Source organism: Sciurus carolinensis, chromosome 9 (assembly GCF_902686445.1).
Source record: "Sciurus carolinensis chromosome 9, mSciCar1.2, whole genome shotgun sequence".
In the NCBI taxonomy this organism is placed as follows: Eukaryota; Metazoa; Chordata; class Mammalia; order Rodentia; family Sciuridae; genus Sciurus; species Sciurus carolinensis.
In genome coordinates this window covers 40,915,723-40,942,943 of record NC_062221.1, presented here as the reverse complement: position 1 = coordinate 40,942,943, position 27,221 = coordinate 40,915,723, and the positions used below count along the sequence as shown (strand labels likewise).

Here is a 27,221-nt window from a genome sequence, read left to right as displayed (position 1 = left end):
TAGTAGTAATAGTAATCAATTTGGGTATTACCATAGTAGTAATCAATTTTATTTCTGAGAAACACTTTTGGAATCATTTTCAATACCCCATAATAGGTATTATTGTTACTGGTGATTAAGAATCTCAGAAGTTCTAATTCTATATATCCTTAACTATGGAAATAAAGCCACAGAGCTCTGCAAATGTGAGGGGAAAATACTCAGGCACTAAAATCAAAGAACATTTGCTAAGAGAAAATTTGAAATGATTGCAGTCTTGACAGATTGCATTAACACTGAAGAGCCACATTTCTAGTCACTTACAGGGAATACTATCAAAGAAGCAATCAAGTCATGTTCGACAGGATGTATCAATAGGCAGAAAAAACATAATTAGAAGACTTTAATATCTTTAGTCAAACACTTGGAAACAACCTAAAAAAAATAAAGACCTACTCCATCTATTTCAACTACAAAGCAAATTGCTCTGTTACTGAAGGAAAATAATTTAATATTCACTATCACTTTAAGAGTATAACTCCAAGGAATGATTTTGCTCATAAGTAAATAAGGCTCTTAAAGTTTTGAAACAAAACTAGTTTGAAGCAATTAGAGTCCAATGGTTCTCTACATTTTCTTTTATATCCTTTATTTTAAATTGATATTTTAGAACAGTAAATTATCTTTCACAGCAGTGCCTCCTGGTCTGATAATACAGTACCCCATTTCTGAATGTAAAGTTTTAAAATAAATCAAAATGAACATTAAGGCTTACAAACAGCTACTTTTAAGTCTGCTCTTATTTAATAAGGATCATTTTTACTCATATTCAAATACATGGAATGTTGGCACAAAACTGAAGCTGCTGTAGAAAGATCACAGGTGTTCTGTGGGTTATCGAAACTTCCATTTCTCTAAAAACATACCCTTACATGGTCTTAATTTTACAAATTTAAGTGTTGAGAAATGTCTAAATAATAAGTAACAATTAAAATAAAATGTTTTATTCGTAAATTATATACAGAATACGTTTTACGTTACAAGGAGATGGGGCAGAAGGTGGAAGAGCCTTCGCCTTCCAACCAATGCTCTTCACTTTCTCTACTGGAGATGACCATCTTTTTCTGAACCAAATGTACAAATCAGTTTGGATTTCCTAAGTTGGAAAAGGAGAATTTGCAGCTAAACTAGAAGTGTCACTGCATTTTTACTAGTTGGCTTATTTCCACAAAATGCTTTTGAACCCTGCTAACTCAGAATCTTAAGAAATTTCCTGGTATAATTTTATGATGAAAAACAAAAGCAAACTATCAAGAACAAAGAGTTTATGAATTTCATCCTAAAGAAACTGTGAAATGGCTGCATAACTCTGCATAATCTGAAATGTTGCAATTTCTTTATTCCTTCTAAAGTTATTTTGATTAGTCTAACAGTAAAAAGCCATACAACTATCAAAAATGCCCTTAATCTAAATGTCATTGTGGAAAATGCATCTTTGATAACTATCAAAATGAATGAGACCTACTTACTGTAAAATTATCAAATGGATAAACTTATTAATGGCTTTAGACTGTACCAATAGTAGTACCAATATTCTATAAAATGAATAACTGCTTGGATGTCAAATACATTTCAGTAAATGGATATAAAGAATGCTACAAATAAGATGTGTACATTATGATGATCAGCCAACATAGAAAATCCCAACCTCTTGCCCTTATTCAGTCCCCCAATTAGTCGGATTATGATTTTTCATGTGAAGATTTAGGCATTTCTCCATCATTGTCTTCCTCCTCCTCTTCTTCACAATCCCCATCTGTTTGCTGTTCCAGTTCCTCTTTTGTGATCATTTCAAAATCATTCCCATTTCCACTACTGTGTTGGGATCGATCATCTTCTCTTCTGTCACTGTCTGTGTCTGAATGCCGTTCTCCACCTGAGCCTTCTGTTCCATGATTTCCTGGTCCTACTTTTCCCTCCTCATCTTCCTTTTTCTCACTGTCTGACTTTTCCTCACTGTCGGACTTCTGCTGCTTTTTGGTTTCAGATTTCTCATCTTTCTTTAAGTCTGCTTTTGGTCCTTTGTATTCATGTGTGTACAGAGGCCTGAAGGAGTCAATGAAGCCCACGTCAGCAGTCAGATTTGGCAAGAACCAAAAGTGGTGCCTTCCTCCAGTTATGAGCCAGATGATGAGAAACAGAATGCAACGAGCTGTGGGAGAAAAATTTCTTTGTTTGCATAATTCAAACACTGACTCAGAGAGCAGAGGATATTTGTTAATAAAAAGCTGGGAAAACATTTAGTTTTATTTGCACAGTTCATGCACCTTAATGAGTATTTAAAGCCTGACTAGTTTAGCATCTATCACAATATTCTCACAGCAGAACATTCTGCTCTGAACTTGAGTGCACAGTGCTACAATGCCACTCCCAAAAAAATGTCTTTTATCTTTTCATCTGGGTACTATTCCATGGATATACACTTATGATCTATGCAATTTGTGATGTTATACTTTAACAAACATAGCAGTCAGTTGGAAGTTTAAGCATTCATGAGATCATGGTATAAGAAAAGAAAAAAATGTGAGTAAGAAATGAAGTATATCCTAAGAAAAAAGTCTTTATAAAGGAAAAAGCAGGGCTGTGTCATGACTTTTCTAAGCCCTAGGTACTTTTGCCTTTGTTAGGGTACTTCCTCTATAAAAAATATACTAAAATTATAATATATATATATATATATATATATATATATACACATATATATATGTACAAATGCAAACATAATACTGCAGTTTACTAATATATACATATATATGTGTATGTCAGTATTGCTAGGCAAGCACTCTACCATGGAGCTATCTCACAAACTATTTCTGATTTTAAAAGAAATAAAAACATTTCTGAGGGCTGAATAAATGTAGTAGATCCAAGGCATGCACTTACATGGCCTAAAGGATAGGTCAACCCTGGAAAAAGAATCTTAGTACTGGCAAGTTTCCATCTTCTAATCTGTTTGTTTTACTAATTAGGTAAATTATATAATTTTTAAGGACCAACTTATTTAAGGACCAACTCTCTCAATATTAAGAAATAATACAATGCTAATGAAAAAAGGTATATGGTTTATAATGTTACTCTTTTATAATAATATATTATGACAAAACTGGGATAATGAAACTTGAATTTTAAAATACATAGTAACAAATTACTAAAAACTCCAATATTTCATGTAGTATTCTATTAATTAACCAATTAGGTATGGCTCAGTGATTTTTCCTTTTATAAAGATCATGATTATATGAATGATATAGGCTAATCAATTATGATATTTTTTCCTTCACGATTGTATATCACTGTTTTCATATAAAGCCTTAAAAAAGCTCATCTATGCTTCTTCCATTATTTTGCTTTGAAAAAAAAATGGTTACAGTTGTGCCTTGATTTTTTTATAGTGTAGCATTTAAAAATAAACTACCTTATTTATAAAGTAGTATTTTATTTCCACAAAAATATAAGTATGCTAAAAGAATGCTATATTATTAAAATCTTTGGTGGCCCAAATCAAAAAAGCAAAATGTTTGAAATTATGACTTAAGAACAAATTCCATGATAGATAGAGAAAATGAGTAACTTTTAAGGAGGCTGCACATTTTTTTCTCCAAATACAATTATGATGCTATGATAGGTTTTACAGGTTTGTAAGACAGATGATTCATAGTATGAAATCTTGTATCAAATCCAAGAAAAAGCAATATAGAAATGGCACAAGTAAAATCTAATTTCTTACCACATATAAACTGGGTATAGCAGAATTCTAACATGCTTTACGGTTTTTCTCCCTGTGACATTAGATTATCAGGAGCAAAAAGGGAAGAATCATAGAAAAACTGTGACATGTACATCTATACTAACAGTGACACATTTTAGAAAAATGCTGAAAGTCTTATTTTAAATGGTGAATTAACAATGCATATTCAAAGTAACACCAAATATAACTGAAAACAATATATAGTACTTCATAGAATATCAAAGTAATATCCATTTTATAAGTGGGCTACAGAGCAATACTATTTGAAAGGATATTTGGAGGGGTATTTCTAACAGAATCAACATGTTGGGTTTGTTTTCTACTTGAATTTACAGGACTATTTGCTCCATAATGCATATTTAAATCCATAGCAACTTTAAAAATTATTTTTTAAAAAAGTACAGAATAAACAGTAAAATACTTTAAGATAAAGAGCAAAACAATATAGTGATTATAATTGTGGCTAATGACTTAATTAAAAGATAAGCAAGTGGGATGATTATATTTAGCAGAGCTAAATCTTTACTGAAAAATTTAAGGAGCTTCTAAATTTCATTGGTTTGATGTTAGAAGGCACCAATTTTATTATATCTAAAGTCATATAAAAGTTTATGGTTTTTCTCCTTGATACAGCTTTTATACCAATACTAGTTACCTACTTAATAGGTTTAGATATTACTTCTTGGTCTACAACTGTGTTTGTATTACCTGCAAAAGCAGTAGAGAATTTTCTCAAGGTGATTAAGACAGAGGAAAGAAAAATGAAAAATGGGTGGAGAAGGCCTCACTCAAACGGATCACAGAGGGGAAAAGGAGGCATAAATCATGATAAATTAAAGAAAGATACTGGATGAGCTTCTGGGTTCACAGGTGTGCCACCAACCCAGGACACCTTGATAACTAGGGTGAAGGGATGTGCAAAGGGAAATTGCTTAGCTATGAGAGTAATGCTTTATAAAAATGAAAACATTTTATATATCATAGAATCTTACATACACCCAATTAAGATAATCTTGGTCCAATAATGTCCTCTAACAACGGATATTAGGAAAATAATGTGGGTGTTATTTTTTATTTTATAAAGAAGTACTTTTAGGACTTGGTAGAAAAGTTGATTTGTCATTTGGGAAAAATAATCAGAAATTCATTTCATAATAGCATATACTCCAGAAAGATCAAGGAATTCAATGTAAACAGTTTTAGGTACTTTCCCAAAGTAAAAACAGCACTGCTCAACCTACAAGGGAAAATCTTCAAAGACCAGGATTTTAGGTAAAGTAACACTTGTTGCTTTCCTCCCGATTAAGTAACATGCTCTTGTAGAAAAACACAAGTGTAAATAAGAAAATGAAAATCATAACGATCATCACTATTTACAGGTGGCTGCATTTTCCTTCTAGTCAAACCTTCCCTGGTATTTTGAGTACTAATATTAAAAAGAAGAAAGCTTCCTAATTAAATGGGCAAAAAATACATTATCTTAATTTACTGTTTATTAGTGATGAAAATTTATTAATCATTTTTATTCTCTCTTCTAAAGGATGACAGAATGTTCATATTCTCTGCTATCTAATATTCAAGGTCCTCTTAACAAATGGTAAGAATAGATGGGAATTTTAATCTTTTGTCTGTCCTGTCAGTTTGTTGCTTGCTCTTAATTTTGTCCTTTTTATGTGAAAAGGGTCTTTTAATTTTTATATGATCTAAATTTATTAGCCCTTTTGGTTATCTTTATATTGCTTTTTAGCTAGGGAAGACACCAATCCATTTATGTTTTCCTATTTGATTTTTAAAACATTTAATTCCTCAATGCAGCTAAAATTTATTTTGGTACCTGAACAGAAATGATCATTTTTCCCAAAGTGGCAAATCAATTGTTTAGAACAAATAAAACCTAATATCTTACCATATATAAATTGGCCATAGCAGAATTCTAACATGCTTTATTGAGTAAAAGCACAAAATTTAAATATTTAATACAACCTGCACTGGCTTTGTTGAAATATCAAAATGTTTTACTGAATAATAAATTACTCCAAAAATACTAAATTCTTGCTCTATTTAATCTTTAAAGCAAACCTTTTTCAGATTAAAATATAATGTTTTATTTTAAAATAAAAGGATAAATTTCAAATGTCTCACCATAGAGAATGATAAGGTAAGCAAGGTGATGTATGGGTTAATTAACTTGATTTAATCATTCAAACATCACATTGTACCTCATGGTATAATTATGATTTGTCAATCAAATGTAATATTAATTAAAAAATTAAAAATAAAAAGATCCAGTAAATCCTTTCTGTAGATTAGACCTAATCTAATGAAGTCTGAGCTGTTTTGGGATTTGAACCAGAAAGTAGAATCATATAAACTTGATTTACCAATGTTAATTTTGCTATTAAGTTTTACTTAAGCTCCAGATTACAGTCCCAACTGCTTAATACCTACCTTACTGAGGTTAGTTTTACTACCAGTAATACTTACCAACAGCAAGGAGAAGAATGCTGGCTACAAAACAGCCTGCGCCCACACTGAGGTAATAAACACCTACTCTCATTTCTGCTGGCCAAAGAGGGAAGAGTGTGGCTGCTATTACTGCAATCACTGGAACAAGAAATGATAGTTATGTAGGTAACTTTTAGAATAAAAATTTAAATGGCGTGGTTGTAATAATAGAGAACATATTGGGAAAAACTGAGAACATGAAATATGAAACACAAAATTGACACTTTTATAAATGAAAAATGGTTAATTATGAGCAATTTCAATCATTCAACCTAACATTTTATACTATTTTCAAATCAGGTTAGGGGTTTTTTAGTCTAAATTACAATTAATTAGAAAAAAGCACTGTCTATAAATCTAAAACTGTTCCTTAAACTATTAATTGCTCTCATTTTCAAGCTAGATCTATACATTTTTTTAATATTAGGGTATCTGTCTACTGAGTAGAGGAGCTAAAAGAGAGATCAAAAACAAAAACAAAAACAAAAACAAAAACAAAAGAAACAAAAAAACCACCCCCAACCCCCAAGAAACCTAAAAACAAACAAACAAAAAACAAAAAACCCCCATCATAGAGATTCCGATTCTGGGGTGGAGCTCTGATATCCAGATTCAAGAAGCTCACCCGGTGATTCTGCTATAGATCGATTTTTTAAAAATCAGGCATACTGTATAAGCATTTCCAGTTTTTTTGGCAAGTAAAGTTGAGCCACATGAAAGAATTCTAAGAAATCAGAAGCCAGATTATTAGGTCTTTAGAACAGTATTCAAATTCTAGCTCATTTATAAGTTAAGTAACCCAGAGCAAGTTACCTAATCCTTTTGAGGCAAAGTTACCTTATATTTAATAAGTGCCTGTTCTAACTTTTTAGAAGATGTTGTGAGGATGAAATGAGATACTATCTGTAAATATTTAGCAAAGTGACTTCAACAGTGTTAAGAAGTCAATGGTGATTAGTTATTTGGATTTAACAGTTTCAACCCTTATCATAAAAGAGCTGTTTTGAATGAGATCCTATGTTCACCAAGGTTATTTTAATTAATATCTATTTTTTTGTATTTGTTGTATCATTCTTTCCCCACCCATTCCTGCCCTGAACTTAAGAGAAATATACTCATGTTTAAAAAAATAAATCACAAGGTATAGTGAAGATTACATCTCCTTCTAATTCTCGTTTTACTCCTCAGAGGTTAACTATTAGGTTTATTTGTATTCCAACAGAATGCTTCTATACACATAGCTAAATCTAATTACCCAGATTTCTTTTTCTTAATAAACAAACATACAATACTTATTCTTTGGCAATTCTTTTTAAAATTAGATACATTCTAGATAAACATTTTTTTTTTGTACTGGGGATTGAACCCAGGGGACTTAACCACTGAGCCACAGCCCCAGCCCTTCTAAACATTTTTATTTAGAGATGGGATCTCTCTGAGTTGCTTAAGGCCTTGCTAAATTGCTGAGGCTGGCTTTGAACTCTTGATCCTCCTGTCTCAGCCTCCCAAGCTGCTGGGATTACACATATGCATCATCACCCTGGCTATTCTAGGTATCTTTCAATCAGTGCATCCTAATTCTTTAAAAGATTCATGGTATTTTATTATACTGTAATTTATTTTACTTTTTTCCCGTTAAGGAACTTGAATTCTTACAGATAATATCAGTGCAAATATGCTTGTACATGTACATCTGTGCAACCATGTTTGCATGACAGAATGAATTCCTTTAAATGGAATTATTAGCACCAAAGATATGGGTATTTAAAATTTGAAAGATTATATGCTATATTATGCTCTTAAATATAGTCTGATGGATTTGGATTAAAATAGGTAACATGTAAATGCATATGCTTTGTGCAACTACATGCACAAAACTGCATAAATTTCTAGAAGTAGAACTGCAGGGTCAGAGTATATGCTTTAAAATTTGAAAGGTATTGCCAAACTGACCTCTCTAAAAATTAAAACAATGGATATACCTATCAATTGTTGCAGAGACTTTCCAACTAAGACCTTCACTGTCAAACTCTGTAATTCCTTTAATCATTGTTATGAGTTTAAATATCATCATGATGATTGGTTATTGTTATGTTTTATCTGTGTGCTACCTTACCATTTTTCTACCAAGTTGTTAATCTCTTAAAAATCTTCATTTTAATGTGGTGCAAATATTTTCCTTAGTTTACCATTTATCTTCTGACTTTAATGTACTCACTTTGTTATATTTAGAAATATTTTCCTTTGTGGTTCTGCATTTGTTTTCTAAATTTTAGATTATACTTCAGTGCTACTTACATCCTGCTACTTACCAAGAATTAATCCCATGACAAATGTTTTAATGTGAACTGGGTCATAGATCCACACATAAACCTAGAAGAACCAAGAAACCTCAGTGCTTACAAGTTCTAAAGGTACATTAGAAAGTAGGTTTTCTTTTTTGTGATACTAGGGACTGGAGGTCTTGTGCATGGTAGGTGAGTGCTTTACTGCTGAGCCACGTCTCCAGCCCTTTTCAAATTTTTGAGACAGTCTTGCTAAGTTTCCCAGGCTGACCTCAAACTTGTGATCCTCCTGCCTTAACCTCCCAAGTAATTAGATTACAGGTGTGAACTACTGCATCCAGAATTAAAGTTTAATTCTACATTTTAGGTCCTCTAAAGCAGTCACTAACCTCTTAACATATGAGGATTACTTTCTAAGATAAATTCCAAAACCTTTCCCTCAGTAATAATGGTTCTTTTGGCATCCATTCAATTAGAAAATAATCACAAGAGGAAAATTAAATTCTGCTATGTTTTATATATACTTACATGCATTTGATAATTTGTTTATATGTACAAATCATTATTTATTCAACCTAAGGATCAACAATTATCAACCCTTTGATTCCTGTGTAATAATGGATCAGTTTGGGCTAAGAACACAGTTAAGATTTCAGTCAGGCTCTTTTAAGATCCAACAGCTCTAAACTACATTCTTTTCTTTCCTACTAACAACAGACAAAGAAACACAATTAAACATCATGCTTGGGGAACATAAAGGTTCAGTGACTCCCTGCAGTAATTTCGCTGTCTACTCCTTCAAGGAGAGTTTGTAGGCCCACATGTAGGGAACCACTGTTTCAAAGCTTGATTTATTTTTGGCAGGCAATTTTTTACAAGAGAACATCATTCAGATTGGAGGTATGCTCAAACATCATTCATAACTCTTAGTTTTATTTCTTCATTTCTATAAATAACATTACTCTTTCATTTTCTAGTTCTATTTGACCAGAACACTTTATTATCCTTCCAACTTGGTTCTTCTATTTCTGGCACCTGAGGTTCCACTACAACCCCTATTTTGCTCTTCACATTCTCCCTGGAAGTAAGTCCATAAACATTACTTCTGCTAGTTACCATTCTAAATAAACACGTTAAGAAAAAAGACATTTCCTAACTTTAAAAATTTTGGAGTGCATGGTGCTTTCTAAGAATAAAATCTAGCCTTTTCAGGATGGCAAGCACCCATGCTTTTGCTCAGCCTGCTTCCTTCCCTAACAGACATAAATTCTTCCTGGTACACTTGGCAATCTGCCAGTCAACCTTCAAGGCTCAGCTCAAGTGTCCAGGATCTTTAGACCCTACTTGTCCTTTCTGATTAGTTTCTGAAGAACCGTTCATAATTGCTAAACATAAATGCTTACCATTCAATAAAGTAACAAGTTTAAATGCCTTTGTGTTTGACAGACTGTTAAGTGCTTCTGTGCAGAGAATTTCATTGTATTTACCATGCTACTCCCAGCATCTATAAAAATGACTGGCATATAGCTGATGCTCAATGCTTAACTGATGGTACTTGAGCTCTCACCTTAGGAAAGACTAGTGTACTTCTATTACAAAGGTTCCTAACCAAACTTTGTCTTTTTTTTGTGTGTGTGTATACTGTGTATTAAACCCAGGTTCTCTTACATAGTATGCATTAACCAAGGTTCTTTTTTTTTTGCGGTGCCAGGGATTGAACCCAGGGCCTTGTGCTTGCAAGGCAAGCACCCTACCAACTGAGCTATATCCCCAGCCCTTAACCAAGGTTCTTAACCATTAAAATGACCTGAAAACATTTGTATAGATGCATATCCCCACCCCCACCTTTAGAGATTCTCATGCAAATATGTCTGCAACAAGCCTAGATACAGCACATATTTTTAAAAAAGCTTTTCCAGAATTTCAAACACACAGTCCTAGGAGCCAGTATTTTATATAAATACTAATTAATGTTTAAGTATAGTAAGAAAGAATATACCCTGAAATTCACAAAAGCTCAATTGTATATACCTAATGTTTTTGTACTGATTAAGTAACTACATTAGCTACTCTTCCCAGATAGTTACCACCACACAAATTTCCAATTATGAAAGATACAATAAAAACTATCTCCTTAAGTAAACATCAAGTAATGTTGAAAACTTTAGGTCCCTCAAGTGATGTGTAGAAAGGACAGAAATCAGTTATGTCCCCCATTAACTACTCTGTTCTTTTTTTCTTTGATAATAATGGAAACTCTGCATTTTAGCTGGGCAAAGGACCATTCAGTATAAAAAGTGCATTTCTAAGACTTTATTTTGGGGAAGCATGACCATGTGACTAGATTCTGGTCAGTGGAATCCAAGCAGAAATGAAATTGCCAGCTTCCTGGACAGTGTCCTTAAGAGGCCTTCTTAAATAGGAGCATGGTTCTCACTCTTTTTCCTCTTTTGGATATAGATATCAGGTTGGCAATCATTTTGGACCATGAGGCAATCTTAGCTAGAAGCATCCTACAAAGGTGAAAACAAAGGAGGAACTTGGGTCAACCACAAAGCTGCCCTATCTGTATTCCTTACCTCTAGATTACACTGATGAGAAAGAAATATGCATCTATTTTGTATTAAGCCATTATTATTTCAGGTTTCCTCTTATTCACACAGTCAAATTTAATTTTTTTAAAATAAATCTAAATTCAGAGAACCTGATTCTAAAAAACGAACAGCTTTTATATACTTAGGTGCATGATTAGATTTATCTAAATTATTTCTTTTCTTAGTGAAAGCATCAAACATATTACTAAAAATTCCCATGAAAAACTGGATATCTAAGCAAAGGCTATATAATCTCACCTCATTTCCATCCAGAAAAACTTGATCATCATGTGGCTCAAGTTTGAATTTTTTCTTCGTTTCCTTCTTTTTGGGAGTTCCTGGAGTTTCCTCCTATGAAAACATAAAGTAAATAGCATAAATAAAACTTATAAGCAAGGACATGCAAGCAATATGACATTTGTATAGACAAAAATTTTTTCACTATTTTTTTAACACAAAAATTCTTAAATATGGTATTTGTAAATAATCCCAATGATTATCTCAAATGGCTGCTGATATTTTAAATATGCTTATATTCCAGTGGATCAAATATACATTTTTACTTAATTTTAGTTGAATTTACTTTTTTGGATTCTTCCTTTTCACCATCTTTTTTTTTCTCTTTTTCTTTTTTTGTCTTTTCTTCCTTTATATTTTCTTTCTTATTCTTTTTGTCTTCTTCTTTTCCACTTTCAGCTTTTCCTTTATCTTTTTCTTTTTTTATGTCTTTATCATACTTCATTTTCATTACTTTTAGAGCCCGATGGAAAAACTGCTTCTTTAAAAGCCTTAGGGAATAAAAAGGTATAACATTATATTCCCCATCAATTATATAGACATAGACTAAAAAGCAAAAAGGATCAAGACCTGAATAAAATGAGTAAAGGAAGAAATAAACTGGCAACCAATAAGAGAAACTGCAACTAGTAAGCCCATGGAAAAATAATGTAGTCCACCAATAGTCAAAAACCTAACAGGTCAATTGGATTACATGAAAGTTGTCAAAACTCATGTGATATTCAATATACTTTTCCCTTTTAACTATTTAATGTAGGTATAAAAGAGATTACAGGTTTGGAATTACTGATAAAAAGTTTATCAAAAGAGATTACAGGTTTGGAATTACTGATAAAAAGTTTATCTCTAGGTTCATTAAGAGTAATTAAGACTAGCTTCATTTAAAGTTAAGTCTCAAATGCCAGAAATAATAAAGAGGAAAATATCATAAAAAATGGTAAAAGATTAAAAGTGTGTCCATGCTGAGTGTGGTGGCACACACCTGTAATCCCAGCAACTTGAAAGGCTGAGGCAGAAGGATTGAATAGTTCAGGGCCAGCCTCGGCAACTTAGGGAGACCCTCTCTCAAAATAAAAAATAAAAAGGGCTGGGAATAACAAAGTTCAGTGGTAGAGTAACCCATCCCCCATCCCCAGTTTAGTCCTCAGTGCTGCAAAAGAAAAAAAATGTGTCCATGATTTGATTGATCCTATTCATATCTCTTCACCATCTTTCTAGATGTCATTTTTTCTTCCATGCAATTCATTATTCAGGTTGGCATTATTATGAGATATTTCCAATTAATGAGATATTTCCAAGTAATGAATAATTAAATATAGTAAAATAAGATTTGTGGACTCTGATGACTCTCACAAGATCAGTCTGAAAAATAAATTTGGCATAATATTCCATATTCCTACTTTTGTTATGTTCTCTCTCTATACACTGTTCTTCCTTCTTTTTAGCAATTATTTTTTACACCCTCACCTCAGGACCTTTACACTGGCCGATCTCTCCACCTGGAATGTTTCCCCCAAAATAAACACGTCTGTTTCTTTCACTCCCTTTCTTCAAGTTTCCCCTTAACTCAATCTACCCTGTATAAACCAAAAGCCCACCCCATCCTCTCTTGTTTCCTGTTATCCTATGCATAGCACATGTCTTCTTACTATATAATGTTACATCTGTTTGCTCCTTCACTAGACTGTAAACTCTTCATGAGTGAGATCTTTATTTTATTCATTTATATGATAAGTTTAGAAGCTCAGCTGATCCCAACTTAAGTCAACCTTGCTGATTGGGAGTTCCTTTCTAACCTTAAAATCCTACCCAAGAAACTGGGTTGCCCTTATCTTTGTCATTTATGAGCAACTTTTTCAAATATTATGTTCTAGTTTCTTATCTTTTTCTTCATTTCAGCTTTGGTAATGTACAACTACCACAACACCATCTAGAAGCAAGGTCTCACTAGTACCATCTGTACCTGCTAATAATGACCATCCATGTTTCTACCTATACCTCACTGGTGCCTGCTCCAGAATATCATGTCACTTGTGAAAGAGATTCTTCCTGTCCATATGACCACTTTTTTCTGGTAATTTGTTGTGCCCATTGGAACACTTATATTTCACCTGCCTGGCTGGGCTTCCATTTATAGCACATTAGGTCCGATCCATAATCATTTCCATAAAGTTAACTTTTAGGTTTCCTCATCTGGCCTATTCTACTTGTTCAGAAGTAGATTAGTTACTTATGAACAGTTAAGTTGGACTTAATAGTAGTGGGGTATTTGAATATAAAGGGAAATTTTATATTTTTTACTTCAGAATGTCTTGACAAATTTATAATGAACATATATTCCAATTTTGTGCATTTATGTGATTTCCTGATTTTCTGTAATATTACCATTTAACCTGAAAATGAAAATAAATCATATTCACCTAATGTTAACTGAAAAAACCAGCATTTTATATTACATAGTATATAGATGCCCATAAAATAAATATCCACATATTTATTGAGAGTACATGTGTGACACTTTAAGTGTGTATTCTCAAATGGTAATGTGGTTAATTACAAAACACTCTCAACAATTTAGAGTTTCTTCTATATCATTTTATTTATCTCCAGTTTCTGAAATTTATGTCAGTGGAAATAACTCCTAATAAAGAAATAAATAATTTAAGAAATGAACCACTGAACTTTAGTTAAGTGGGGAAAAAACAAAACAAAACTTTTCCCTGATGAGTAGGTACAGAAGGGCATAGGACAAGTAGGACTGTCTACTTCTGTCGCTTGTCACTCTTCCTGCAAGGCTGCCCCCACCCATAAAAGAAAAGTAGATTATTAACTTCAATCAGACCATTGCTGAAAATAATTTTACATTGAGTTAGGTTCAAATATCACCTTTATCACTTTACTAGTTGGATGATATTAGGTAAGTTTCTTGATTTCACTTGATTTCTAAAATGAGATATCAATCTCATAGGGATTTTTAGGATTGAGAAGCTTGTAAACTATTAAACATAGTGCCTGGTATTCATAGAGTCAATAAATGTTATCATTATTGCTATGGCAAAATCTTCAACTTCACTTACTAATTATGAAATACATATACATTTGGTTTCAAAAATCATTACATTATAGCATTAATCCATTCTATAGTAAGTACAATCACTGACTTTTCACTGATGGGTCTTTAGAGAATGTCTATTTCAATTCATTCTATGCCTAAAAATGTGAGATTGATATTATTTAACCTTTGTAATAAAATCAAAGCCTCTACTTATTTGGCTTTACACATATAAGACAAATCATGAATACAAAGAAATATCTGTCTGATATTTTCACAGAACAACTCATACTTCCCTATCTCAATATGTCCTGTCCCTTTTCCTGGGAATAAATATATCTTTTCTCTTATTTATTGGTAATTGCCTATTTATGTTTCAGATTTTTTTAAATATTTTTTTAGTTGTTGATGGGCCTTTTATTTTTTATTCATTTCTTTATATGTGGTGCTGAGAATTGAACCCAGTGCCCTACACATGCAAGGCAAGCACTTGACCACTGAGCCACAACACCAGCCCACTGTTTCAGATTTTGACTAAAACTTTTTCCCAGGCTGGGGTTGTGGCTCAGTGGTAGAGCACTTGCCTAGCATGTGTGAGGCACTGGGTTCAATCATCAGCACCACATAAAAATAAATAATAAAGGTATAAAAATTTTAAAAATGAAACAAAAAACAAACCTCCATTGCTTTGTGAAGTCATTCTTGACAGTTTCATCAGCTATTGTTATCAGTTATAAATCTTCCCTAACAGATTAGAATATGTGTTCTGAGATAGGGAGCAAGTCACAGAAATTATATTTGATAAATATATGGTTGAGTAAATAAATGCTTTAAAAACTACTTGTAAAAAGTTTTAAAATTACTTCTGCATTTTTTCTCACTTCTTAAATTTCTTTTTTTTCAGATTCAAACAAATATTTATTTAATGCCTGGCATGTGTTAGGTGCTTTCACCTATGTATTAGCAATGGTGAATTTTAATTAAGTGCCCCATTGTGTTAAATGCTATGGAGAAAACGATCCTACAACTGTTTTCAGATTTCAATGCAAGAGATTAAAACACTAACACATATCCAAGAATTCCAAAATAATTAAGGGCCAAATTGAATGATACTAATTTGATAAAAGTCAGCAGAACTTTAGAAACAAAGGTTAATATGAACTGGAGGATCTGGGGAATACTACATGGTAGTAGGACTTGAGAGAGGTATTTGTAATTTTGATAGGCAGGTTGGATAGAGGAAAGAGAACCACTGAAGTGAAGTGACAGGTTAGGATCACAAGACCAGAAGAGAGGTGTGTGTGACTTAACTTGCACAAGAGTGAGGAGGACATTATTAGACTACGGATCAGTGATGCAAAATCTCATCCAGAGTAGTTTGAAGAGTTCATATGTGAAGTAGGCCACAAAACGTATAGATCATACTAGAAAAGATCGTTTTCTTACTATCCTACACTTTCCTGTCTTGTGTCTTTCCTCACACTCATCATGTCCACTTGGTTGCTTTAGAAAAATGTCCATAGTAAGGACAAGAGTTTTACTGTGGCTTTCTCTGGCCATCCAATCCTCAATAGGACTCAATAGAAATGGCTGAGAAGACATAGATAAGAGTTAGGCTTCCCTCCTTTATTCTAGTGAGAGAAAAGGAGAGACACAACCAGGGATGAATGGGAATAACATATAAAATGAAAAGTAAGAACACTTCTAAGAGGACATTCTCTGAACCTAGGTCTTTAGAGTTTTTAAAGGCTTTTAAAATGGTCCCATTTTAATATCCTATCCTAAAAAATTAGTATTGGCAGGTGACTCAATTTTAATCTTTGTTCCATTAAAAGAACTATCATTTTGTTGGAGGAGCTAGTCATTATAGTGCAGTGGTTAAAAGCATTGACTATGAAGCCAGAATCCCGTATTTAGAACCTTACATTTTACCAGCTGTGTGACTTGGGCAAGGTTCTTAACTTCTTCATGCCTCAGTTGCTGCATTTATAATAACTCTTAATTTTTACACCACATGTAAAATAATAAATCTGTTTTTAAGTGGGCAGGATGTTTGTATTTTGGAGCTAATTCTAATCAGACAAACTGCTGTAAAGAACAAGTAAATATCAACTGTACCACTGTTAGTGCATCCCCACCCCAACAATGAACCTTACTGTTTTTGAAATGCCTGTTAGTGATCTCTGTCTTTGACAACTAAGAATTTTAAGAAATACTTGATCCCAGTGGCTCAGGAGGCTAAGGCAGAAGGCTTGCAAGTTCAAAGCCAGCCTCAGTAATTTAGCGAGGCACTAAGCAACTCTGTGAGACCATGTCTCTAAATAAAATACAAAAAGGCTTGGGGATGTGGCTCAGTAGTAAAGTGCCCCTAGGTTCAATCCATGGTGCTAAAAATAAAAAATAAAAAATATAAAAATATAATAATTTAGTATAACAACTGAAGAAACTAGGCTGTGAAATAGTGGGTTTTAAGAGGATCCTCCGGTGGCTGATAATTTAAGTGTTAGTAAATCCAAAGTCAGTACCATATCTCAGCATGTAAGCATCACAGATTTTATGCCAACTCTTTTTTTGTAAAACAATGGGATGTAATTATTATGTATAGCATTTTTTTAAAAAACTGTGCTGGTGTTACTTACAAATAATTTATTACTAAATAAAAATCATTTATTATTAATCTTTGGTGCAAGATTAGGACAGACAAAATACTTGTGAATACACATTAATGCAGTGTGAAGACTGCAGTGAAATGCTATGTGTACCTCCCTAAAAACACACAAAATAATCTAAAGTCTCTAATTCTCAGATTATATAAATCAGTGTCATGACAACAAAATTCATTCAACATCTATTAATAAATAAGCTTAACAAGTATTGATAAGTAAACCCATTGGGGTTTCTACAAAGAAAAAAATACATATTATGAAAAATATGTCTATGTTACCAAATTATACTGCATCTTGAAATTCTCAAAGATAGGCAAGGTAGATGTTGCAGCTACCTTGATTTTCAAAGAACTACATTAGCAATCACTAAAAATAGGGAACAGTTTCTAACTTATGGTACAGGGCACAGACACTAAAAAACTAAGGATAACAAGGCTTATAGGAATCCCTGCAAAAGTTTTAGAAAAATATTCCCAACAATTTGCTCTAAAAAAGGAAGGGCTTGTTCACTATAGACTTTGGCATATTATATATTGCTGACCCTTCAGTTTAGCAGACCTGGCAATATACAGTGGTAACAGAACATAAATAAAAATGAGATGGTTAAAAATATAATAGTTTAACACCAAATACATTCCCAGAGATACTGATGAAATCCAGATTATATGTGAAGGCTGTACTTGAGCTCTTTTGCAAAATAACTACCTTTAATGATAAAAATAGTTAAAAAGAGTTTTAAGACTGGTGAAAACTTAAAACTATTTCGTTATACTACCTGTTGCAGTAATCAACCACAGACTCCCTTGTTGTAAATAAAGCTTCCTCTCCTTTCTTGGCCTTTGCCCACTTTGAATCCAAAAGGCAATCCACGGCTTTTGAAGCTAAAGAAGAAATTTATTACTTTAAATTTAGTACACATGGGAACTTATGTTTATGTAAACAATATTTCATAAGGTAAATTTCAACATTCTGACAACAGAAAATAAAACCTAGTGCAATGTAAAATTAAGTATAATATGATCATTATTAAGAATTCCTTAAAACTTCAATTTATGAAATATAATGATAAGCATCTTTTAAAGTAATGCTGGGAAATAAATGGCTCTCAGAAATACTAATTAAAGTGAGATAGTTTCATGGGGAAACATTTATGACAAAATTTGCAAAATACTTGTATGCAACTATCACTCTTATCAAATATAGGATGAACAAATTCAAAAACCTTCCTCTTTCTCCACATAGTAATAAAAATTCTCATCAAATTTTAACCCACTGAGGAATAACTCTGTAAGCAATCAACTACTGTCAGTAGAAGTAGCTAAATGTTAGATTTAAGGAGATCAGTATGTCTATTTTTAAAAAACTCTGAATGAATATCAAAATCATTAATACTAAAGAGAAGATGCGGAATTTCTGTGAATATGAAAAACCAAAGCTCCGAGTTAGTTCCAAATAGATGTACTACCAGAATAAAAGTTAGTACTTCAGAAACTGAAAGTAAATCCTATTTTAAAATGTCCAACAAATGTAATTAAAAAGAACTTTAACTTTTTATTATAGATAGTTTTAATTATAGAAGAAAAGAACGGGATAATCAATGGTCATACCAATCACTGAACTTCAATAAACACATTGGAAAGCACTTCTAAAACTTTTACAAAATCCAAATTTAGGTAACTTCATACGATATGTACACTAATATGGTTTTATTGATATAATCCTACCAATAAAATAATCAACCCGGTGACCCATCATATTGGTGGATTTTGTTGGACAGTTGAATCGAAGATACTTGGCTACAGCCTTCTCTTCTTTAGATGGTTCACCAACTTCCTGCAACGTAAGAATATTAATTTAGTGTAATCAATTACTTGAGAAATTCATGCAAATAATTTACAGATCTGTTCTGCAAATCTTTTCAAGTGAAATACAAGCCTTGCTTCGGGCCTTCTCTGGAGCCTGCTAATGCACAAAAAAGAGAAAAATGGATATTTTAAAAAACTATATATTTTTCAAATACAATACACAGGGGCCAGAAGTCTGCTTCTTGGCCTCAAGTATATGGCATTTAAGTTGTTTTTCCAGTATGGTAACTATTTTGTACTAGTTCACCTTTTTAATAGTCACAAAGCAGTAATTTAAAAGATAAGATGTTGCCAATAGTGAATGCCCAAATGTCAAAGCTGAAACAGGAACCATAAATAAGTATAAAATAGCTACAATGAAAGGTATATACCTTGAATAATGTGTATAGCAGACTGGGACAGTTCTCAAAGTAACCAAAGATAGCTACCTCAATGAGGTAGCTTTATGAAATCCTCAGATGCTGACAACTGGTACTCATTCCCTTCCCTTTCCCCTGTAGTTGCAGATACCAGGTATTGTCTGGGACTCCTTTCCTACCTTGCCTTCTTCTCTTCCCCAACAAAGGTAAGGCAAAAATTAGAACCGTAGAAAACAGAGATATTACTGTCATTTGAACATCTGGTTAATGGAAGCACACTCACAAAGTAGTTTTGAGAAGGCTGCTTTAACTCTTCCCTGTTTTCTTCTGTATCTGTCTCAGAATTTTCTACTATATACTCTGTCACTATCAGCTGTGAGTTATTTGTGGCAATAAAAATTAAAATCTTGAACTACTCAACTGGAATAAAGACTATTGTAAAAATGAAATATTTGTGGAAAAACTTTATTAAAAATATGTACCCAAACTCCCGCAGAATCCTAAAAAATTGCAAATCCAATATTTTAACACTCGAAGTGTACTAACATCTACAAGGACCATGATTTGAGTCTTAGCTATAAAATACATTTCCTAACGTAATAAAAGGTGAAAATTCCATATTAGAAGTTTTGAAACCATGCTATAATGTTATTATATGTTGATATCGTATGTTAAATGACAATATTTAATTGTATAATATACATGTGTAATAAACATGAGCTTCATATATTAGTAAATAATATATATTCATACAGCTGAAAAAGTTACACAATAGTTGAAAATCATGATATATAAATGGCTTACAGAAACCAATTCTATTTTATAATCACACCTATACTTGTTTCCCCCTCATTTGATACATCTGGTGTCAATTTTAAGATGTATCTAATTGATACTTGTTAATGGGATAGATAACTTGATTAAAAGTTATGGGAGTAGAAACTATTCAAATACATACTTCCTGAGTGCTTATCCTATACTCTTTAGATGTTACTGTTAATACCAAAAATTTGTAAGGCATGACACCTTCACTTTGGCGCATAATTATCAAAAGAAGCAATTGCTATTTTCCAAAAGGAGCAGAAAAAAAATATTTTATATGTTTATAGAGTAAAAGTAAGATTATCAATGTGGATAAAACAGAAAGGATTTCTTGGAAGAAGGCACTGGATTTTGAAAGATGAACAAGTTTTGTGTAAACTGAATGAAAATATGAATACTGTGGCCAAGAATAAGCACAAACTTTGGCTCTAGGAGAGACTAGTTATAAAGTCCTGGGAGATTAATATGTGTAAGTAAAAGTTGGGAAATTTGACTTTATTCTGTAAGTAGCAGAAAGAACACTAGCAATTTTTGAATAGAAGAGAATTAGAAAAATGATTTAAATATTGCTTTGGTGGTTGTGTGGGATGAACTGGAAAAAAATAACCACAACATCTCATAAAGCAGGGAAACTAGTTAGAAGACTACTACAATATTTAAGTAAATGTGATGTGATGCCAGACCAAGAAGAGGAAGAAAATGTAGATATCTGAAACGTCACAAATATAGAATAAATAGGATTCAATTATAAAGAATGAATGAAAGGTATGTTGATCAACAGAAAACATAATTTTTCAATAACAGAAAGGAAATTTGGGAGGAAGGTAATTCTGGAGAACAATGTCACTTTTAGATATGGTATGTCAACATTTATACTAACTCAATTAAAACATTTCCTGATACAGATAAACATACTAATTTTCTGACAGCTAATCAAAGCAGTACACGTAAAATCAGGTTAAATATCAGGATACATAAAAAGCTGAAAAGTTGATGCAACAGGGAATCTGATGTTATTATGTGTCCACAAAATTTTTAAATCTCATTTTAACAATTAACTTCAAGTGAGTCAATTTTCCACAACTGTATACCCTTCTTGGTAAAGATACTACTAAGCAACAATGAACAGAAGAGATTCAGAAAACACAGGATTTGGATAATCTCTCCTAACTAGACACAGAATTACTTGTCCATTGACACTTTCTTAAAGTATCAGTAACTTATAATTGTTATCCATATTGTAGATTGCCTTCATAAAAATAATACAATTTGTGTTATCTGCTGGGGCTTTGGAGCCAGAAAGAAAGATTGCTGTAGTACAGTGAGAACATAACTATGAGAAGATGGGGATCCTGTATGATGTATTTACTCTGTTTCCCAGCTGCAGCCTAATAAGGGTATAGGATAGTCTAACCTGCTTCTTGTTTATACATTGGACTATAGTATCTTCCCTCTGTTCCCTTTTGATGTGAACAAAATATTTTCTTAACGTTTCAAGGTTTATAAAAAGAAAAAACAGCCTTTTGGGAAATTAGCACCCAACTAATGAAAAGAAAACCAGCCCATCAACTCTGAAGCAAATGGAGAGCACTTTTTAGTCAACAAATTAGAATGTGTTAGAATGAGGACAGTAAGTGCCAAGTTTAGGCTAGACTGCCTTTCTTTGTACCCAAATACCAGTATGTTGATTGCTGTAAATCACAATCCAAAATTATTTAAATTCAGTTTGGTTAGCACATTCTTATAAGATTGTTTAACAAATACTATTTTTACTAGAACACATCAACGAATACTACAATGAAATAGATTACCATTTCCATTATTTTAGCCAATACTTAACATTTTTGAGAAAAAGAAAAAAAAAAAAAACATTAAATCCCGAGTAGGTAAACCTTGGGTTTTATCTTACAGAATTTCTGATACAGAGGAATTTAAAAATTATTGCCAATAGGAATAACTTCCTTGATCTGTTAATACCGTTGGAGCAAAAAAGAAAAAGGCTTAAGTTCACAAATTGTAAATTTATACAGACACAAAAAAGCCTGTATAAAATATTTGTGAAAACACCAACAACAGGTTAACAGAATAAAATCTGAAAGCTGGAGGGGACCTAAGATAAATCATTTGCTCAAAGTTACACAGCTCTGTATCTTGACTGTAGTAATGTCCTTCTGTAAAACTTCCAATTCTCTTCTATCGCATTCCCTCTGTAACAACAGGTTTGTTAAGTAACTGCAAAGCTCTCTATTAAACCTTCATGGGGAGATTCCAGACCTAGGACTGGCTTCCTGGCTTCCTTCTTTTCTTCAGAAGGTCCTGAGAACTCAGACCTGTAGTTTAGCTATAGAGTCCTAAAGTTTCTTTTTTCTTTTCCTTCCTGAAATTAAGCACATAAGCCTATGATATGTCAGGGGTTTAGTGCCAGGAAGACAGCTAAGTCCAACAAAAATAACTGATGGAGGTTATAAAGTTCTAAGAACAAGTAAGCCATTTAAATGTCCCAAAACTCAACTGGATATCATACACATACACAGAATACTGGATGAGATGATTCTCTTTAGCAGGGGCAAGTCATAGTAAGTCTTTATTTTATACAATTTAGTATAAAGAATTCAGGATTAAATATTTCTGAATAACTTACTTTTATCAATGGTGAGGTAGAAAGAACATTCAATTGGGAATCAGAAGATCTGTCTAAAACTAGTTTTACTATCTTGATGAGCAATCCTGGGTTACGTCACATAACCTCACTGGACCTCAGTATATCTGTAAAAATGAGGGCAGTGGGTAATTTCAGTACATTCTAGGCCCATCATCTGTTTTCATACCAGAATGATTTGTGAAAAAGTTTCAAAATAAATCCTATTAGACCCGTTTTTAATTCTTAAATTTCATGACACAAGGATTCTTAATCAATGCTTCTGGTAAGCGGCACTGTTAAATCTGTATGAAGTTACTGTAGTTCCTTAAAAATGTACATAATTGCATTTCTTAAACAACTTAAAACTCTATTCAAACTTTTCATTAATTTGGATTGAATTCACTGTTATTTGAGAACATCCATCATTAAAATTTGTTCATAATGTCAATGAACATGTAGCTCACTTCAGGTTTTCAATGACCAATACTTTTGAGTCCTAGAAGAAAATGTGACAACAAGTCTTCTTGCTTCCAACTTTGATGGGACACAAGAATCTGAAATTATGATGCATTAGAAAAAGCAAATGAATTAGCATTAGTTACTAATTTTTTTTAACCCCAAGCTTATCTGTTTGTATCAAACATCTCCCCAAATTACATATTATAATTCAAGATTACTGAATCTATTTAAAATAAAATCTTTTCACATTATGAATAATCATGAAATATCAAATAACAGGAAACAGGTGTTATTGTAGAATACTCTGCCTTAAAAAGTCCTACAATATAATCTTTTAACAAACTCTGAACTTTTGTCATTACATTTGATCTTTTTTATCTCAAGTGATACCAATAACATAGAGTTTCTGATTCGCTGGTAGGGGGAAAAAAAAAGGTTGACTAGGATAGTGTATTATTACAAATTTGTTAGAATGCATAAAAGTACCACTCCAAGATCTCCCACAAACATTCTCCACAGTCATGTAAAAAACTAGGATGAGAAAATAATGTACTTTTACTTTGCAGTATGCCAAACTAATTTTTAACAATCAGATCCTCAAATAAAAAACAGAAAGTAAGTAGACATACTTTCTAAAACTCACAATTTAATGGTTTATTCACTGAATAGACAGCTGTCAATCTTCAGCACATCAAAAGTGCAGTAACAAAACCCAAAATAATAATCCAACCTAAGTTCTTTATGCTGGGGGAGAAGGACAAGGAAGAGGTTATGTGCCAAGCACTTTTAAAACAATTTTTTAAAGGTAAATATCCCTTACATATATGCAGAAACGTGATGTAAGTAACCTGTTCAAAATTACTCTAAAAATTGGTGGAGTTGCAGTACAAAGAGGCACAGTGGCTAAGGTTTTAGTTCTGCGCCACTACCTCTATAGTACTATACAGTTTATTCATCTTTCTGTTTAACATAAGGTTACAACTGAAATATCAGCAACTATTATATAGCCTTCCTGACAATATTAAAGAGCAGTTTAAACTATAAAACAGTGTAAATTAATGGGCACAAAATTTGTGTTGTCAAGTGTAAGTATAAGGAGTACAGTAAGTACAAATCTGACAACTTCCAAAACAAATTCTAATAAAATGTTATCTATAGAAAACCAGTAACACTAAATTTCAGAAGATTAGGAATAGAACAGTTAGAAACTTCTATTGATCTGAAGCCCTTGTCTTCAGGCCTGTCTGAACTTGGAATTTGCCTCTTTTAATTCCCTTTGCTACCCTGTTCACAGTCACTTTATTTTTTGCCAAACTGCAAATTTACTAGATTATCTTTTTCTGAGTACTTAAAAGACCACTTAAAAATTTTTAACTTTAACTTGCTCAAAATACCTGTGAAAGGGCCAATAAACTTGATACAAAATGCAGACAGGACACAAATAGAAAAGTCGCTCTGCGAGGAATAAAAAACTCACGATTGGAGATTAGTATAACTGACAACTTTACTACATGCTATCAATTTATGATGCCTTTGATGTCTCAGAATATGAACTGCTGAGGAGACTAATAAACATCTGAGCTGAGAGTCTAAGATGCTCAACATATTTAATCCTCTTGACAAAGAATAACAGGGGGAAAATTGCTGGGAAGAAATGTACAAATGATATGCATGTGGAATGAGGGAGGGATGTTATGTAGGTTATGGGGATGACAAACCCGCATGTGAAACGTTTGTGGGTGCCACCAGCTCGTTGCAGCACCAGCGGGGTTGTGTTTGTTTACACCGTGTCGCCTGGAAGAAAGCCAGCAAGCTTCAAGTGGACTATGGTGTTAAAATATTGAGGAAAAACGTAAACGCAACAGAACATCTGGATAAGGAGATCACAGCCTGCGCCCCTGGCGCATTTGACCAAGTCCAGGTCTGTCCCCCTCCTACCGTCTATGCGCACAAAGAACCGGCTGCTGTAGGTCAGCCCTCCGCCTCCTTCTACCCCAATTACCGTGGCCTTAATTTCGGGATAGCTAAGGCAAGAGGATGGGTGAAGGGAACGGAGAAGGGGCCCCGGGGCGGGGAGGGTCACCGTCTGCGCTCCGGGGGAGGCTGACCTGCCAGCGCAGGCCTGGGCCGGCGCCGCCACAGGAACCCCCCGCCCTCAGCCGCGCTTCCGCAGCCGGATTCCCAGCGCGGCGCCTCCTTCCTTCCCCAGCTGCTCCACCGCCACCTCAGTCTCCGCGGTAGCCAACACCGCCCCACCTCAGGCCCCTCACAACTACACAGCCTGAAGCGGGCTGCCTTGCGGCGGAACCCCACCCCGCCTTCCCCTCGCGCGCCGTTTCAGGAGACCTTCCCCGCTTCCTTCACTTCCGAGAGCGCTGAAGCCCCCTACCCCGGGGCTGGGCTTTGCTACCTGGATCCGCTTCTTGTGTCGCCTGCGTTCCGCCATGTTGGCCGCTCCGCCCGGTTCCTTCTGACGTGGAGCGAGGAGGGGGCGGTGGAAATCTCGCGAGAACGTGTCCCGGGGCCCGTTATGTAACCCGCCGGCAGCAGCCGAGAGAAGGGGGTGGTCGGCCGCCCCAAGGCCTTTGGTCTTTGGCGGCGGCGGCTTTTTTCCCCTCCGCTCTTGCTGTTGCGGGAACTGAAGAATTCTTCAGGACCCAGAGGAAGTCGAGGAGTGAATCGGAGACTAGGAGGGCTGAGAAGAGAGTTCCGTTCTCGAACCTGACTGAGCAACATCTGAACTACCTGGGAAGCTACTAAAATGCAGATTCCCGGGCCCCGCCCCCTCAGAGTCCGACTCAGTATATTTGGGGTGGGGCCTTTCACACAAGCGGATGGACGAGACCTACCGAGTCTTAGAAACTTTTACCAGTGGCAATTTCTGTAATGTCGCCAAGCTTTATCTCACCTCTTCCAAATTTCATGAAATTGCATTTAAAAGATGAGAAAACCGAGATAACTGAGGGGTGGAGACACACACTGACCATCCAATGCCCAGAGCCGAGACCTGTCAATGGTCTTTTCCCGCGGCGTACGTGGTACTGCAGCTCGTTTAAACAGATCAGGCTCTCCATGTCATTTTCCAAGAGGTTTCTTAAACTCACTTTTAAAGAATCCTGAAGTCGCGGAGAACCCAGGGAAGTTATAAGTAAGAAGAATAGGAGAAAGATTCCAGGATGTTGGGATGAAGAAAACTGCATGCTACTACTTGCAGTCTGGTGATTTAGGTGAATTAGGACTATTGGTATTTTAGAGCCTCCTCGACCAAAAAGAGGAGTTTACATTGCAAGAGTTTAGATACAAAGTCCCATGACTTTATGGAGATTTTAAAACCATTTTTAATTGCAGAAAATTGGGGAAATAAAGAAAAGTAAGATGAAGAAAATAAGTTTAATTGTACCACTCAGATGTCTCTTAAGTTGTTTTAATTTTCTTCTAGTATTTATTCCTACTTTGTGTGTGTGCATGTTTGTATTATGTTGTATATTTTCCCATTCCTCAAACAAATCTCATGCAGTAATGGCAGCCTGCTTTTTTCCTGTTAATCTGATGTTATAAGCATTTATTGTTTCAAAATTCTTTGTTTCCCATCACATATATAACCTACTAGCAATTAATGGGTAATTAAGGCAACTTGCAGCATCTTAATGTCTAATCTTTTTACAGAAGATTTTTTGGACTATGTTATTCTGCTCTTAAGGAAACCATTTAGTTTCTTTCTATAATGTATAATTTGGGTGTGTGTGATTAGGTGGGAGGTGAGGAAGTAGTAATGATTCTTACCAATTAATCTGAAAAATAACTTAGAATACAAAATGTCTTCTTCCCCTCCAAACCTTCCCACCCAAAATGATGATGAATCTGTTTTATTTGGAGAACTTTGAACTTT

General features: G+C 33.9%; 1 protein-coding gene across 2 annotated transcripts; it reads right to left on the bottom strand.

The window, feature by feature from the left end:
- Nucleotides 1–348: 348 nt before the first annotated feature.
- Nucleotides 349–26,057, bottom strand: Sec62 (SEC62 homolog, preprotein translocation factor). 2 transcript variants are annotated; one of them, XM_047563480.1, is made up of 9 exons: nucleotides 25,743–26,057; nucleotides 22,874–22,998; nucleotides 18,911–19,019; nucleotides 17,962–18,067; nucleotides 11,755–11,959; nucleotides 11,430–11,522; nucleotides 8,605–8,665; nucleotides 6,272–6,391; nucleotides 349–2,191 (listed from the first exon to the last, which is right to left on the bottom strand). In XM_047563480.1, exons 3-9 carry the CDS (start codon nucleotides 18,939–18,941, stop codon nucleotides 1,722–1,724), a joined length of 1,086 nt encoding a protein of 361 aa, XP_047419436.1. In that variant the 5' UTR covers nucleotides 18,942–19,019; nucleotides 22,874–22,998; nucleotides 25,743–26,057; the 3' UTR covers nucleotides 349–1,721. The 2 variants fall into 2 exon arrangements, with proteins under 2 accessions (XP_047419436.1, XP_047419435.1); XM_047563479.1 differs by lacking the exon at nucleotides 22,874–22,998.
- Between the last annotated feature and the right edge of the window lie 1,164 nt (nucleotides 26,058–27,221).